The sequence below is a fragment of the Hakea prostrata genome, chromosome 9 (genome assembly GCF_041222555.1).
Source record: "Hakea prostrata isolate BN-2017 chromosome 9, UWA_Hpros_2, whole genome shotgun sequence".
NCBI classification, from domain to species: domain Eukaryota; kingdom Viridiplantae; phylum Streptophyta; class Magnoliopsida; order Proteales; family Proteaceae; genus Hakea; species Hakea prostrata.
This window is the reverse complement of record NC_142608.1, coordinates 21956361-21975225: the sequence shown is the minus strand read 5'-3', so window position 1 is coordinate 21975225 and position 18865 is coordinate 21956361. Positions and strand designations below refer to the sequence as shown.

General features: G+C 36.3%; 1 protein-coding gene across 1 annotated transcript in view; it reads left to right on the top strand.

Moving 5' to 3' along the window:
• Nucleotides 1–3831, top strand: part of LOC149005005 (uncharacterized) — a 37746-nt gene extending 33915 nt beyond the window's left edge. Inside the window, exons 6-8 of the mRNA XM_089169350.1 lie at nucleotides 1803–2051; nucleotides 2476–2596; nucleotides 2685–3831. Coding sequence (XP_089025476.1) covers nucleotides 1803–2051; nucleotides 2476–2596; nucleotides 2685–2839 — 525 coding nt within the window. The 3' untranslated portion in view covers nucleotides 2840–3831. The remainder of the gene's footprint in view (nucleotides 1–1802; nucleotides 2052–2475; nucleotides 2597–2684) is intronic.
• The last annotated feature ends 15034 nt before the right edge of the window (nucleotides 3832–18865 follow it).

The window sequence follows — 18865 nt, the reverse complement described above, 5'->3', positions numbered from 1 at the left end:
GACCCTATGCCAACCCACCCTCCTTTCAGTCTCCAGCATTGGGAATGTTTTGGTAGGTACTAGTCAGTATCTAGCACTTGCATCAAACAGACAGTGGGATGACCCAACCAAACCAATCCAGTGCCATAGATTGAATGCTTTCATCATTAGACCATGGACCACATCCTGCTATTAGTGTTAACTTACTACATGGCATAAAGACGGGCCTTGTCGATAGCCCAAATCAGTGACGGAACCTATTTGGAACCTAAATGGGCACCAAGTCTGACCTTCCTTGGTAGCTGGTTTTGTTGCCTGTTTACTTGTTGCATGTAAGCAATATTTGTAAAGGTTCCTCGTCTTTTAGAGGACTCTATAGATTTTGTTTCCCCACCTATTGTGCTAGAAGGGAATCACTAGTTGAATCTCTTGAAGGCTAGAGAGGAATGGACGTAGACTAGGTTGAGCTGAACCTTTATAAATATTCTGTTGCTTGTGGTTGTTTAATTGTTTCTTAGTTTCACTTATTTTTTATAGGACTGCAAAAGAGGCTATTATCCACTAATCCAACCTATTCAAGCCTTCCTCTAGGCTGATTTATAAATACTAGTTTTTGTTTTCAGCTGGGTTTCTATTACCCTTTCCCTTAACTTCATCATATGACTTATATAGTTCTTACAGTCCTGTTGACTTCTTCGTATAGCTCATTAGTTTTATGCTTCTAATAATTACAGTTTGTAAGTATCCACATGTACAAATTATATTTCAATGCATGAATGCTTCCAGAAAGTTTGGGCTGGGGAAAGATACCACTGAATCATCTAGAAATATCTCTTATGTGGTTCACTGAAGTAAAGCCATCAAATCTTACCATGTTAACCTCTAGTCTGTATTTTCTTCCCTCAGTTCCAGTCCCCAGATAGACTGTTGAATTTATTTCTGCACCCATCTATGCATATTTAACAAGAGAGTCACAATAGGAGTTCCTGGAGCTGTTCACCAAAGGCTCTGACTGTGTGGAGGTGCTAAAAGATACGGGTAAAGGGTGGGCATAAGGATTCAGACCATAGTTGTCAGAGACTCAGATCATCTTGGTAGCCTAGCTGATACAGTGAGCCTGGATGTCAAGGTGAAACTAACTAGTCGTCCTTCTGGATGCCTTGTCAGCTATTATTGGGACACTGGTCACAGTGTTCAGCTTGAGAGAAGCAGATGATGTAAATAGTAAAAACTTTACCCATTTGGATGAAGTACGGGCAATCTTGGACTGGCCATGTGTCAAATTTGGTGGAATTGCGTCTTCTTGCAATGAACTGTTCCTTGTGTTTTTAGGGTCAATCTGGTTAGCTCATATGTTGGACTCAACCATATCCTGATGTTTTTCTCTTACCATGTTACTTGGGCTGGAATTTGTATGTTGGTGGGGAATGATAGGGTCTAGAAGTGCACTTATGCTGAGTTTCTGGTGGCTGCCATATGGCATGTATGAACAAGCTGGTGCTGACCAATGTATTAGATCTGACACATTGGCATTCTATAACTACCTTCCACAAACAGTTTCCATGAGAAGATGATTGAGTAAATCAATCCTAATATTTCAGTGTCAAGGTGTTGATGCAAAATAGCATAGATTATGGCATCAATCCTTGTATAGTTGATGTAAATGTTTGAACACTATTTTCCCCCCTTGAAATAAAATGAAAACCGTGGTTTTTTTTCTGTAAATGATTTAATTCCATGTTATTCTCACTTTTCTTCTCAGTAGTCAGTAGACTTGCACAAATTTTTTCAGCCAAAATATTTGAATCTTCTGCTGGATGTAGTTGGGTGCTCTGTGCATCTCTGTTGTCCAGAAGATCAAGGATGCATATGGTTGGCCTGGGGATGTAACAGTTGATAGAAACGTTGGTGCCTGGACTGGGGAACTCCCAAGAAACTTTCAACGCAACAACAATGCTTTAGTTCAAGAGGATGTTTCTAGCATTCAAGTAGATAGTACAGTTACCTCTGTTTCATCAGATACAAGCAATGATGAAATGAAAGCATCTGTACAAGATATTGCTAGTTACCAGGTAACTGAAATTTTTATCCTTGCTCTTTTTCTTTTCATACAGTACTGGGAAAGATAATTGTCTTGGCATGGTCTAGGCCGGCATCTGTGTTCATAGTTAGAGTTGCCTTGCATCCAGGCCCCCTCCCAATGGCTTGGGTTGCCTAACACCATGAAAACAATGCCATGAAACAATGAAATACTAAAAATATCTTTAAAACTTAATCCCCTATTAGAAATGCTAATAATCCTGTATGGGATGTAACTGTGAGAATTCCCATCTCATGGTAATTAGGATCAGGCTTTCTTTAATTTAGCATTTTGACCAAGACATAGTTGACATCTAATGATTTATCTATATTCTATACGTATATTTGTCTGTGCATGCCAGTACAACTCCTTTTCATGTGTTTCTCTTCTTGGTTGCTCATGGACTTGTGACTCAGGTGGTTTTATCAAAAAATGGAAAAATTATAGGGTTACAGCCTCTGAGCCGAGTGGCTGTTAATCATTGGGGTGGTAATCCGTTAGCTAAGGAGCTGTATAATGGGAAAAAGCTTTCACCTGGTGAGCATGAAGTCCACGATGTGACGCTTAGTTTGGATACAGTGGTCACTCGTTCTTTGTTTACTTATTGGCTTATTATTCCATGCAGGTCTTGTAGAACCTGGTCTAAAGATTCCTTGTCCAGATGAAGTTTTTGTAATTGAGTTGTTGATGTCGATCAACCCTGAATCCTGTTTTGCACTTGCTAGGCCTTCTCAATATTTGCGTTATCAGAATGCCCCTGGTGACCACAAGTCGTCGTAGATTTTGATGGTTAAAATCTTTTCTCATCAAAGACACTCCGGCACTAATTTTTGTTTTCGTGGGTGGCTAACAGCATTCTCAATATTGAGATTGAGGGCCATTAGTAGTTTTTGATCGTATAGCAGCCTTGCATTTCATAATGCCAAAAATTGTACATGTTGCCAACTGTGAAATGAGTAGAGAGAAGGAAATATCTTTTATTTTATTTTTGGCTAGTAAGAAAATACAAAGTTTATATACGTGTGTGGATATACCACATGAATCTTCTGCTTCTCAGACACCTTTAATCTTATGCACAGTGAGGCAGCAACGGATGGAAGGGTACTTTGATGTAATCCAGTGGAAGAATACTCACTCTTACCGTAAATCTAGCCCTATGGCCGGTATCTTTTGGCGACGCCAACATCAAAAGAACGAAGTTCAAACACTGTTATGAATTGGCCAACCCAGACACAAGCTGAAATGGGTTGGGAAGCTATGTAGCGCCGATGGTTTCGTTTCTCTTAGCTTGGTCTTGATCTTTTCTTTGTGCAGTTGTCTCTTGCAGATTTTGCCATGTATAGTCATGTGAGATCAGTTTTCTTTCAGAGGGGTTGGGTTGGAAAATCTTTTATTGATCCCGTTTATTACTTCATAAGGAGCTGGTGAGCGATGACAACGAGTGTATTGGGGGTAACTATTATTGCGGGTTTGATTGTTTTCTTTTCATCTTCTTTTACCTTTTATTCAGAAAAGGGTTAGAAGTCTGCACCCTCACAACAACATATCTGCTACAATTTACAAGGCAAAATAACCATCGGGCCTCTATTGTATCTTCCTTCTTTCTTCCCTTGAGATATCTGCAACCACCGAAACATGTTCGTCAATAGCAATAGATAAATCCTTTATCAGTCGAAGTTGTTGGGCTAGGGGGGAAGAGGTAGGTATTAGTGGGAAGGAGATTGTGCTTGTTGTATCATACGTTGGCAAACATGGAAGACCCAAAACTGAATGGTATGAACAAATGTAACCGTGCAAATAGAATTTGGTCCTATATTCCGAATTTAGTAAAGTTATGTCCTTGAAAAGTTTTCTCAAATTCCTGACAAGTCGGGCTAGAGAACAGTGAATTGGGCTCAATGCAACGAAGAAAAGCATCAATCACCTTGAACAAATCATCATCATCATCTGCAGGAATTAGGGACCCAATTGCTACAGTAACATGCATATCCAAAGGCAGTAAATAGATGTAGGAACAAAGACGCGCTTCCAATCATCAATCACTGATTCACTATGAGTGAATGAGATGAGAAAGTGTAATGTCAAATTGGAATCTTTGTCAATTGAGAGTAAGCATTGGATTATAGTATCTCATTATGTAACATTAGATTGGAACCTTTATTAATTCAGAGTAAGCATTGGATTACATTACAGTATCTCATCATATAACAAACATTAGATTGGAAACTTTATTAATTGAGGGGAAATGCTAGATTACTATATCTCATCATTCATTTCATTTACATGAGTGAATGAGAATTAATGACCGAATGGGATGGGAAATGGATGGGAATTAATAAGTGAATCGGCTAGGAAAGTGTAACATTCGAGTAGAATCTCTATTGACCGAAGGTAAGCGTTGGATTACAATATTCCATCATGCATTTCACATTAGTTAGTGGGATGGAAAAGTGTAACTCTAGATTGGAATTTTTATTGATTGAGGGTAACCGCTAGATTACAAAATCTCATCATATGATTTATTTACACAGAGTGAATGGAAATTAATGAATGAATGGGATGGGATGGGATGGGAATTATTGAGTGCATGGAATGGGAAAGTGTGACATTAGATTGAATGGGATGTGAAAGTATAACATTAGAGTGGAATCTTTATTGATTGAGGGTAAGTGTTGGATTAAGGTATCTCATCATGTAACATATATTGGGATTTTTACTGATTGATGGTAAGTGTTGGATTGCAGTATCTCATCATGCATTTCATTCGCATGAGTGAATGGGAATTAATGAGTCAATGAGATGGGAAAATATAACGTTAAATTAGCGTTATTGATTGAGGGTAAGTGCTAGATTACAATATCGATCTTATCATATAACATTAGAATGGAAACTTTATTGATTGAGCATAAGCACTGGATTAAAATATCTTAATCATACATTTATTTACTTAAGTTAATGGGAATTAATGAGTGAATGGGATGGGAAAGACTAAAGCTAGATTCGAACATTTTTTTATTGATTGAGAGTAAGAGTTTGATTAAAACATCTCATCATGCATTCCACTTATATGAGTGAATGTGATGAGAATTTACAAATTTAGATTGGATTTTGGAAGGGAGAGGGCTCGACTAAAACCGAGGAGAGAGAAGCTCTGCATTTCCCCTAGGGTTTCTGTTCGTCTTCCCCGAAACACTTAACCCTAATTTCTCTTACACTCTCTTCCTCTGATTTCTCTACATCTCGTCTTGACTTCCCAGTTATGGTGCTGATCCACTATTTTACTGATGCGTTTATCCCCAGTTCTGGAGTTGATCTGCTTTTTAGCTGATGCATTTATCCCTTGCATGGGTTCCTGAGAACGAAGATAGTAATTTCGTTACCCGGCGTATTTTTCGTTTTGAAGGAAGTGTTGCTTGGATTTTGAGGAGGACCTACCTTGAACATTTATTCCGCCGGATCTTGCATCGTCTTCTTTGCCACCACCTTCTGGCACATCTTGGTATTATCACCTATCTCATCTATGCTAGCCAATATGAATCAAGGTCAGAGCGAGATCCCTTTTCCCCAGTCACACTTTACATTTGTTTTATTTGCACATTTTTGCTTTGATTATTTGTTTTATTGGTTTTATTTGCATGCATGTTTTCTTGATCGTATCATCACTGTTTTCTGCAACTACATTTCTGTGGAGCTCGATAAGATACCTGAGTATGCGCCATCATGAACCTTTTCTTACCCCCCACTCCACTCCCATCCTTCTTCGACCCTGCATCTTCCGTGACGGCAACCCTAACTCTGCCTCTGCCGACGTTCTGCTACCTACTGTAGCCGCCCAACTTGATGTTTATCTACTAATCTCTCCTTGGACACCCTCCTCGTCTCCATTCATTCTCCCACTTCATCTCACCTCATCTATTTATTGGTGGAGATGGTTTGGTCATCCTTGTCACTTGGAATATCTACATCTGATTTTCAACACTCTCCGTGTTAGTAATGGTCAGATCCTTCATTGATAAGGATATCATGTCCAACACATCTTCATCTTCTTCTGTCCCCCATATCCACGCTGATTATCTTCATTTCCTCCCCAATGATCCTTCTGCGGAGAGATTAGCTGCGGATTTTGCAGCTAAGATAGACATCCCTGTTCGCCCTGTTAGCAAGGTTACCCTGTCCTCACAGTTGCTGGAGGAGATTAAGCAGGATCTCAAATATACCATCATTGGTTGGGTCCCTGATGGCATCCACATCACCTACTCCGAACTTCAAAAGATGATTCAAGGTGGCTGGAAATCCAAATTTGTTAAAGTCGATGGTTTCCATCTTGTTGAAGGAGCTCAAGACAAATTCATCATCAAATTTGATAGAGCTAGAGATCTGAATGTTGATTTATTCTCCCAGCCATGGTACTACAAAAACCATATTATCTTTATGCAACCCTGGAACCAATCTATACCTGCTAGTCTTGCTACCTTTTCCTTGGGAATCATGTGGGTCCAAATTACCAACCTCCATTGGAGCCTTCACAAACCTGACATTCTTATAGATCTTTTCTCTACTGTAGGTCATATTATTGAATTAGAGAACCCAGAAGGCCCCATCGCCTCAAACAATCTCCCTGCTGCTCACATAGCCATCCCTTTAATGCTTGATCTCACCACTTCAGTCATCTTTGAAATTACCCCAAACAAAAAACAGATCATCCCCTTCAGCTTTGAGTATCTTCCATCCAACATTTGCCCAAACTGCATCAGAATTGGCCATAAATGCATTGATTGTCCACACAAGAACACAAAAGAACTCACCCAATCAATCTCTTCCACTCGAGCAGCAGAAAAGCTGAAACTCAGGCTCCCCACAGCTGCCATACCTACAAGAAGAGCAAGTTCACTTGTTGACATCAGTAGGATCTATGATGATCTATTTCTTGGATCAATTCCCTTTAACCCTACTGATCTAAATGGTATCCCTAACCCTCCCGAGGTATCTGACTGTGAATGATCACATCCCCATCAACATCATTAAACCATTAAAGGATAGAGTCCAACAGACTGATGAATCCCCCACCGAATTCGAAAATATGGAATTCACAATTACTCCTCCAACTGATTCCAGCTCCCAACCCATTACAAAGCTATCTCTAGCTACCCCAACTGATCCACAACCTTTGGTAAATCAAAGCACCAGCCATTCTCCTATCACCCCACTATTCCAACACTTCCAATGGATGATCCAACAAGTTCAAAATCAAAACCTTCAAACAACTCCATCTGGCCAGCTGAGCAACATCACATTATCTGGAAATATCAATCACTCTTGCACCAAGGGGTGGTCCACTCCTTCCCCACACACACCTACCCTCCACTCCTATAAGAGAAAATGCATCATTAAAGAAATTGGGGAGGGTTCTAATGACCCTAATTTTCTTCTTAAGAAGCAAAAGACTGCTGACTCTGTGGTGTCGATGGCAAACCGTCAATTGCCATCAAGGGAGCCATGATGGCCTACTGCTTGAATTGCCGAGGGCTTGGCCAGCCCTCTGCGCAAAGAGAAATCAAAGTGAACATCCATAAACTGAGGCCTCATCTTTTGTTTCTTTCTGAAATTAAAAGTTCTACTGTTTGTCCTAGCACTTTCTCTAAGAAATTAGGTTTTGACTCTCATTTTGTTATCCCCCCCCTTCACAATAGTGGAGGTCTTCTCTTATGTTGGTCTACTGCTGTTAGTGTTCATGTCTTATGGTCCTCTGATTGGTGTATCCATACTCATGTATCTTACAACTCCATTCAATGGACAATGACTTTCATTTATTTGAGTTCCTATAGTAACATTAGGAAATACCAATGGTTAACACTTCACAATCTTGCACAATTTGTTGATAATGCATGGCTTTTATGTGGTAACTGGAACTCTTACCTTTCTGGACATGATAAACTCGGAGGTCTAGCCCTTAAACAGCATCGCACTAAAAATTTTCAAAATGTCACTTTTGATGCTAACCTTGTACCTTTAAAAGCCCATGGGAACAAATATACCTGGTGTAACAAACAGAAGGGGAAAAAGAGGGTCGATTCTGTACTTGATAGATACCTGGCTAACACACTCTGGATTAATATATTTCCAGAAGCTTTTGTTAAACACTTAACTGTTACAAAATCAGATCATTGTGCTATTCTTCTTCATTTAGATCCCCCCTCACCGAATACCAAAAAACCCTTCAGATTTGAAAAATTCTGGTTACTTGAACCATCCTTCTTACACATTGTTCACCAATCTTGGTCTTGTCAATTCAAAGGATCCTCTTCACACATCCTTGCATCCAAACTTCAACTACTCCAACAGAAACTCAAGAAATGGAATTGGTCCCATATTGGTGACCTACATAAAAAAGAATCTCATATTAGGTTGGACATTGACAATCACATGAAATGTCCCACTAATCTAAGAGATTCACATTGGGATATCAAAGAGAACCAACTCCTTGCCTCACTTAGACTCACCCTCAATCAGATTGATCAAAAATGGCTCCAAAAATCAAGAACGCAATGGGTTCAATTAGGAGATAGAAATACCAAATTCTATCACACAACAACCATGAAGAGAAGAGCCAGAAATAGAATCAGATTTATCAACTATAATGGAATCTGCTGTGAAGATTCCAATCAGATTGAGGCTGCATTCATCTCCCACTTCAAATCTATCTTCACCTCAACAAAACCGAGCTTTGAAGAGTCCTACTTTGATCCCATTAAAAACAGGATCACTGATGATCATCTTAACATTCTAAACTCTCCCATCACTGAAAATGAAATCAGAAATACACTCTTCAGCATCCCTTATCAAAAAGCTCCTGGCCCCGATGGATTCTCTAGTGGATTCTATCAATTTTCATGGGAAATCTGTAAAAAAGACATCATTGATCATGTTCTTAAAATTTTCAAATCATCAACCTTCTCTTCTCCCATCAATCACACATACATCACTCTCATCCCCAAAGTTGACATTCCCACATCTGTTAAAGACTTCTGGCCAATCAGTTTATGTAATGTTAGCTACAAAATCATCACCAAAATCATGGTCAACAGAATCAAACTCATCCTCCCATCAATCATCTCATTTAACCAAAATGGATTCATAAAAGGTAGACATATACAGGACAACATCCTCATTGGACATGAGATTATGCACAAAATCAACCAAAGAAGAAAAGGAAAGAGAGGTATCATGGCTATCAAACTCGATATGAGTAAGGCTTATGATAGACTTGAATGGTGCTTCATAGAGAGAGTTCTAAAGGCATATGGCTTTCCCCCCAATTGGATTCAATGGATCATGTTTTGCATCTCTTCTCCCCAATTGTCCTTTCTCATCAATGGCAATCCATCCAAAACTATTAAGCCTAAAAGAGGTCTTAGACAAGGAGACCCTCTCTCTTCCTACATTTTCGCTCTATGTGCTCAAGTCCTATCTTCTCATATTGAAGAAGCCAGATGGAAGAAAAAAATCAGGGGTATTAAGCTCAATAATGGTGGAGAAAGCCTTTCCCATTTAGCTTTTGCTGATGACCTCATTCTTTTTGCTCAAGCCAACTACAAAGAGATTGCACAATTCTACAAAATCATCTCCTTTTACTATCAGGCTTCCGGCCAAGCTTTGAACTCCCAAAAGACTAGAGCCCATTACAGCAAGAGCACCCCCAACTCAATCAGAAACAAACTCAAGGAAAAATTCAATTTGACACCCGCTTCTGAACTTGATATTTACCTGGGTATCCCCCTCTTCAGTGGTAAAATCAAGCATCTACATTGTAACAATCTCATACAAAGAGTCAACCATAGACTCCAAGGTTGGAAAGCCAAGCTATTGAGCTATGCTGGGAAATCTGTTTTGATTCAATCAGTTACACAAACTATGCCTAGCCACTACATGTCATGCTTTATTCTGCCAAAAAGAACTCTTTCTACCATTGATGCTGCCAACAGAAAATTCTTTTGGTCCAATGGTGATAAGGATCACATTCATACCATTGATTGGAAAACCATTCCAAAAAGCAGTGGTGGTCTCAATCTCAAAGATCTCGAGTCCTTCAACTATGCTCTTTTAGCTAAAAAAGCATGGGACCTCATCACTGAGAAAGATTCATTGTGGTTCAGAGTCATGAAAAGCAAATACTTCGATAAATGCAGCTTCCTTCAAGCTACTGCCAACAGAAGCTCGTCTTGGGGTTGGAAATCACTTATAAGAGTCCGAGATGCTATCAAGAACAACCTTTTCTTTCAAGTGGGAGATGGAGAAAAAATCGATCCTTGGTCAACGAGATGGATTAATCCAAATCAGAAACTACAAGTGCTTCACCCAATCCCCCTGGATGCTCCTAAGAAAGTTTCCCACTTCATCAACCATTCTACATCATCTTGGGATGTACTCACTGTTCAGAAATGGTGGCCCCCAGATGTTGCTCAAACCATATTGGAATTACCTTTATCTTCAATCAAGCAACAAGACAGCATCATTTGGGATCAATCCCAATTAGGGAATCTCACAGTATCTTCAGTCTACAGACTTCTCAGTCACAAGAAACAACAGGTTCACATTCATTGGAAGAAGCTTTGGCACCTCCCTCTCAACCCTCGGATTTTACATTTCACTTGGAAACTGCTCCATGGGAAACTCCCATCACCCTCCCTACTCAGATACAGAGGATGCGATATTCCTGATAAATGCCCACTTTGCTCTGATGTTTTGATTGACATTAATCATATTTTCTTGAAATGTACCTTTGTCAAACAGATCTGGAGCAATTTCAAAGTATGTTGGTGGATACAAAAGGCAGACATCTGCGATCAAACTAAGAATTGGATTTCCAAAATCAAGCATCATTCCAAGGAAGAACAAGCATTATCTCTCCACCTCACTACACTCTCGATTATATGGTCGAACTTCAACAAAGCAGCTCATGGTCTTCCCAACAAATCCCATAATCAGATCTGGCGGCTTGCGTGGGATTTAAATTCAGAATACTTGAAGCTTTGTCAAAGAAGAAATCGAAGATCGAAGCAGCACCTGAATCTTAAATGGTCTCCTCCTCCCTCATATTTCATTAAATTTAATATTGATGGCTCTTCTTTGTTGGATACTTCCAGCAGATTCAAATCTGGCATTGTAGGAGTAGCTCGAAACTCTTGGTCATCACCTTCTCAGCTTTGCATCCCCATGTGGCAACATTTTCGCTATTCAAGCTGAAGCTGAAGCTTTAAAGAAAGCCATTCATCTTGCCATAGCAAACGGTTTCAAGAAAGTGATATTTGAAGGAGACAATGAAATTATCATTAATCTGCTTAATCAGCCATGCCCTATAGTGCCTTGGAAGATTAAACACATCTTAGATGACATCAAGTTCCATGTTGTAAATTTCGACTCTATTTCCTTCATCCACACTCTTAGGGAGGGGAACTTTGTAGCTGATAGCCTAGCCTATTATGCCGCCAATTCCCAGTCCCACATCCCCCCCTCCTCCACCCCCTCTCCCCTCATCCACTGGTTTCTGTACTTTGACGCCTCTGGGAATTACTTCCCTTGTGGCTTTAGTTTCAAATAAATTTCATTTATTACCAAAAAAAAAAAAAAAGATTGGATTTTGGATGGAACCATCCTAATAGGTAGGGGCTTTTTAGACAAGTGAAATGTAGCCATCCTCACTCAGTTCATGCTTTTATAATAGTAGTATGGTAGTATGATCGATATATATAGAGAACGTAAGTACATTCTCATACTTACACTTGGACTTCTATATTCGTCACCTTTCTGAGCTCTTTGTTCAATTTCTTTCTTTTGGGGTGTTCTCTTACGATGGGGAAAGTGTAGTTGGTTTTTGGTGTTCTAGTGATCTATGTTGTTGCTGCAGTGCGCCAGCGGCCGATTGTTCGAATGTTATAATGAGTATGTCAGATTGTCTTCCATTTCTGAGTAATGGAAGCAAAGAAACTAAGCCAAAGGGAAGTTGTTGCTTTGGGTTGAAGACGGATTTGAAGACTAACGAGGAGAGACTCTGTGAGGCTTTCAAGAAGGGTGCTTCCTATGGAATTCCACTCAACATGACTAAGGTTGTTACTCTTGTTTCTGCCAGTGGGGCTTCTACTCATCCCCTCAGAAAAATGAGATGGTGAGTTGTATTGATCTCTTTGTCTCCTTTTGTAATTCTTTTGTTCATTTACCCACAGGTTTCATTGTTTGATGTTGTCTGATGATTTGGGCTTTTCTGTTCTTGTAGCAACATCTGGTTATTATGAGCCTCAATCTTCATTGATTGAGGGGAAGCATAAGATTACATTATCTCATCATGCAACATTATATTGGAATATTTATTGATTAAGGGTAAGTGCTGGATTATAGTATCTTATCATGTATTTATTTATACGAGTGAATGGGATGGAAAAATGTAAAGTTAGATTGAAATCTTTCTTCATTGATTAAAAGTAAGAGATTGATTGCCAACGCAGAGCTAATCTAGTGGTGAAACCAACCTTCTTAGTGAAGAGGTCGTGGGTTCAACTCTTATTGATGCATATTAATATCTCCATCCCTCGGCTTAATAAAGCCCCTTGTATTAAAAAAAAAAAGAAAAAAAAAGTAAGAGATTGATTAAAGTATCATTCCATTTAAAAGAGTGAATGAAAATTAATGAGTGAATGGCATGAAAATTTACATTTTTGGATTGGATTGTGGATGGAACCATCCAAATATGTAGGGGCTTCTTAGGCAAGTGAAAAGTAGCCATCCTCGCTCAATTCGTAATTTTATAATACTAGTAATAACGCACGCACGTGTGATGTGTTCATGAATATATTAATTTTGTGTAATTTAGAAATTAAAAATTTTCCCCCTTTGAGTTGAATTTTAATCTAAAACTTATATATTTGTGATGCTTAATCATAATAATGGTTGCAAACGGACTGAAAATGACACTTTGCTACCATGGTCAAACATGTCACTCTTAAGTTTTGATAAATGCTAACACGAGTGTCTTTTAGTGAAGCAACAATATCTTAGCTTTGGAGATCTAGGAGATTACTTCGAGATCAACGTCTTTAGAGATTATCAGAGAGATTGTGTTACATCCAAAAAAAAAAAAAAAAATCCAAAGGCATAATAGGTAACCTTTCTTTTCCTAGATATAAATTTTTTTAACATTTTAAGGTGCGCTAGAAATTATGTATATGTAATTGGCAAATATAATTATATTTAGGAAATTGGTATTGAACGGTCCTAGAAATCCTACAATTGAATTTGGTAGGATTGAATCTAGATGTTCCATCATAAATGGTTTAGATTATTTAATTCAATAAATTTAATGATTGGAATTTATATGTACATGAAATTACTTTTCTTTTATTGTGAACTACAAATTTATCTTTACTTCATACTACAAAGAGACTAGATCTTTCATTGTACATCATAAATTTTATTTTTATCAATCAATTGCATAATTATATACCACAATAATTTTTTTTTCTTTTTAATTTCCTTCAATTGAGCAAATATTCTTTTTTTAGTTTTTTTTAATAATTTCCTTCAATTGAACAAATATTCTTTTGTTAGTTTCTTCAATATTTTTAGGGGTAATTCTATAGTATAAAGCTCTTTTTTTTTTAAATTTTTTTAATTATAATTATGTGATACAACATTAGAATCTATAAGTTCTAACTTGCACCATTATTGTCATTATTGGAATAATCTTTGGCATAACTCCTTTAGATTATCAAATATATTCATCACCTTTATTAAGATAAGGAAACTCATAAAGAACAAAGAGGGATTTATTTATTTATTTTTATTTACTATTGTTTTTTTGTGTGTTGAGTTTAAAATGATTAATTTTGGAGAGAAAAAGGAAAAAATTATCTTTTTGTTATAAATAATATTTATTATGGATGTCCATTACCCCAAAGAGATTGTACTTCCAATTGAAGATCTTAACCACCTCAGCATACAATCTTGGTGATTCACATTCCCATCTTAATTGAAGATTACGGTGATCTCAACACACAATGTTGGCAGTCAATATTTCCATTCTATGCACCTTCTATCTTGGATGGTAATCTATCTTTTCATATCAAGAATATCTTATTGTGTGTAAGAATTATATATTGTATTTCTTTGTAGACTCTGATATTTCCATATCAGAGTAGATGTTCCTTCTACTATAAATATGTAATGCACTCAACTGAATTAACTAGTTTTGATTGAACTCATATTGTCTTTCTTCTTTGTATTCAATATCTTCTTTATTTTATAACACGTTATCAGCACGATTTCGCTCGAAGTAATTCTGAACGACTCCGCTCAAAGAATTGTGTTTTGAGAAGAAAGACAGCAGACTATGGATCATTTTGTTTTCTATTCCAAAGTGAAAAGAATGATCGACCTCCTCGCACGTTTTTGTAAACAATGGAGTTTACCTTGTCCATCTTGAAATTTAAGTGCATCATGATAAAAAGGTATGTGTTTTATTGAATCTAAGAATCAAACAAATAATAAGATATTAGATTGCCTTAACAATTGTGGTTTGTCATTAACAATTGGTTTTATTTATTGTATATAGTGGTTGCTAGCTTTGCACCACAAATATTGTTAAATGCACCTAAAGTTGCAAGATTTGAAACTGTAAATGAATACAGTTCTGTAGATGCACTTGAAGTTGCAAGATTTAAAACTATAAATAAGTATAGTTCTACAGATGCACTTGATGTTGCAAGATTTGAAACTGTAAATGGGTACAGTTCTGCAAATGCACTTGAAGTTGTAAGATTTGAAACTGTAAATGAATACAGTTCTACAAATGCACATGAAGTTGCAAGATTTGAAACTATAAATAAATACAGTTCTGCAGTTTTTTTTTTAAAATTAATTATACTATTGAAATTATGTGGAGAAAATATTATTGATGAAGACTTGCCAACAAATTTTCAAGCTTCAAATCTGTTTTTACGATAGCAATATTGTAAAAGGAGTTTCAAGAAATACCCTGAATGATATCATGCCTATTTGTGGCTGAGTAAAATAATGGACTATTAATGAAAAGTCATGAAGCTCGTCTTATCTTATTGGTTCTGTTCTATTCCTTGAAGTGAATGCAACAATTAATGATATGCCTGAAAGAAGGCAAAATTAAAATTATGGTCATGACTGTGGAAGAGGATAAGGCAAAAGACAGAATAATTACCGTCATTATTATGGAAATAAATAAAAGAATAATAAGGATTCTCAATATAACAATTCAAGAAGTGAAGATACTATTTGTCACCGATGTGGTATGAAAGCTATTAGACATGTATCTGTCATACTCCACAATATTTAATTAAGCTTTGTCAAGCCTTAATTAAAGAAATAAAAATAATGTGGAGATAAATTGGTTTTTATTATTTCTCTTATTTGATGATGCGGAAGCCAATGTTCATATAATAATCGGTAGTACAACATTGATTGGAAGCTTCGGAAGAGCTAATCTATTATTATCTGGGAGATAAAAATTGGCTATAAATAATTCATTATTTTGTAGTAAGTCTCAAAGAAACTTGTTCTGTTTCGAAACTATTTGTCAAAATGATTATCAGATTGAGACTACAAATAATAGTAAAAGTGAGTAACTATGTATTACTACAAAAGTGTTAGACATTTACTCTCAGTTTGTACTACACGAATATCGCATGGTTGAAACACATGCTTGGGTAAATCAAAAGAACATTAATTCTGATAGTTTATTATTTGGCATGATCGATTGGACCATCCCGGATCAAGTTTGATGCGAAAAATTATTGAAGATTCAATTGTCATCTATTAAAGAACCAGAAGATTCTTTAATTGAGTGAATTTTCTTATTCAGCTTGTTCTCAAAGAAAATATATTATTAGATATTCACCAGCTAAAGTTGAGATTGAACATTCTACGTTTTTGAAACGTATAGAGGGTGAAATATATGGGCCCATTCACTCATCATGTGGACCATTCAGATAATATATGATTTTAATAGATGCATCTATAAAGTGGTCACATGTATGTTCATTATGAATTCGCAATTTGATGTTTGCGAGATTGTTTGCTCAAATAATGAGATTAAGAGCATAATTTATGGATTATAAGATAAAGACAGTTTGTCTTGATAATGCTGGTGAATTTACATCTCAGGCTTTATGATTATTATATAACAACTGAGATCACAGTTGAATAGCTTGTTGCTCATGTTTATATCCAAAATGGTTTGGTAAATTTATTTATTAAATGTCTCCAATTAATAGCTAAACCATTGTTTATGAAAACAAAGCATCATTTGTATGCATCAGACCAAAAAGTTGTCATAAATTCTCCCTATTACAATTGGCTTATGGTCAGAAGCAAAATATTTATCATCTTAAAATTTTTTGGATGTGCGGCTTATGTTCTAATTGCTCCACCACAGCGCACAAAGATGAGTTCCCAAATAAAATTGGGAATATATGTTGGATATGAATCTCCTTATATAATTCAATATATTACCAATGATATGAGATTTATTTAATGAATTAGTTTTTCCAACATGTGGGGGAGAGAATAAACAGTTGGAAAAAGAGATTGATTGTATGCATTATCATTATCTCATTAGATCCTCGCACTGAGCACTGTGAACTTGAAGTTCAAAGGATAATGCAATAAATATTATTAATCAACTGCCAGATTTGCTGACCTGCTAAGAGTTACTAAATCTCATATTCTAGCTGTAAATGCTCCAATTAGAATTGATGTCCCAGCAGGACAATCTTTTAGTGCAAATGAAATTAAACCACGTTTAAAACGTAAAAGATCAATCGGTTCCAGGGATAAAATCATAGAAAAGGAAAGGAGCAAATGATCAAGATGGTCATAATATAGAGACAATTGATTATGAAGATCCTGAAGACATAACTTTCTATAAAACCCCAGAAGAGGTTCAGGTACCTGAAAATAATGAAGAGATCTCGATTAGTTATGTCGTTGCAGGAAAAAGATGGAATCGAAAAGATAAAGTTGTCGACAACATTTTTGCATATTATGTTATTGTTGAAATAATACAACAAGACGAGGATCTTGAACATAAATTTGTTGATGAATATAAATCAAGAAATGATTGGCCAAAACTGTAGAGACGCAATTCAAGCAGAATTGAATTCGCTTGAAAAATAAAGTTTTTGGATCTGTAGTCCAACATCTGAAGGTATAAAGCCAGTGGGGTACAATTGAGTTTTCTGCGAAAAATGAAATTAGAAAATGAATGAAATCGTGATATATAAAGCATGAATTATGGCATAAGAATTTTCGCAGATGCCTGGTATTGATTACATGGAAACATGTTCTCTTGTAGTGGATGCAATCACCTTCAGATACCTTATTAATTTGGCAGTATATGAAAATTTTGACACGCGTCTAATGGATATTATTACAGCCTATTTATATGGCTTACTCGATTATGAAATTTATATGAAAATCCTTGAAGGATTCAAAATGACTGAAGCATATAAAAATTCCTAGGAAGTTTGTTTAATAAGACTTCAGAGATGATCATGACATATATGGTATAATCTCCTTAGTGAATATTTGCTAAATGAATAATATATGATCCAATTTATTATTGTGCCTTTATTAAATGATATGGATCTAACTTTGTTATAATAAGTGTATATGTTGATATTATTGGAACTCCTGAAGAGTTTCCAAAAGCAGTAGATTATTTGAAGAAAGTTGAAATGAAAATCTTGAAAAGAGAATGTTTTGTCTTGATTTGTAAATTGAGCATTTGACGAATGAAATATTCGTTCATCAATCAACTTATACAGAGAATATTTTGAAGCAATTTTACATAGATAAAGTACATCCATTGAGTACCCCAATGGTTGTGAGATCGCTCAATATAAAGAAAGATTTATTTCGATCCCAATAAAACAGTGGAGAATTTCTTGGTCCTGAAGTACCATATCTCAGTGTAATTGGGACATTAATATATCTTGCTAATAGTATAAGATCGGATATAGCATTTTCTGTAAGTGTATTAGCAAGATTTATCTATTCTCCAATATGAAAACACTGGAATGCTATTGAATATATATTTCAGTACCTTTAAGGAATTATTGATATGATATTATTTTATGAATGTGGATATCAACTTACTATGCAGATACATGATATTTATCTGATCTACATAAAACTAGATCTCAAACAAGTTGTTTATTCACAAATGAAGAAGGAATTTCAACAATATTATATGAAGATTATGCTGCATGCAAAGCTCAATTAAAGGGATAATACATCAAAGATGATAGAACGATGCATATTTCACCAAAATTCTTCTTCACTCATGATCTTTAATGAAATGGTGAAATCTATGTTCATTGATTTTGTTCAAGTGATAACTTGACAGGTTTATTTACTGAGGCGTTGCTTACTTCAAATCTTGAGAAGCTGGTATATGATATTAGAATGTACGTACTTAAAGATACTCAATGATGTTATCATCAGGGGGAGTAAAATACGCGTTGCACTCTTTTCCCTTAACCAAGGTTTTGTCCCACTGGGTTTTCCTGGTAAGGTTTTTAATGAGGCAGCTACTAATACGTATTATTTAGATATGTATACTCTTTTTCCTTCACTAAGATTTTTTTTCCCACAGGGTTTTTCTTAGTAAGGTTTTAACGAGGTACATTATCTATTGATGGACATCCAAGGGGGAGTGTTATAAATAATATTTATTATGGATGTCCATTACCTCAAAGAGATTGTACTTCCAATTGAAGATCTTAA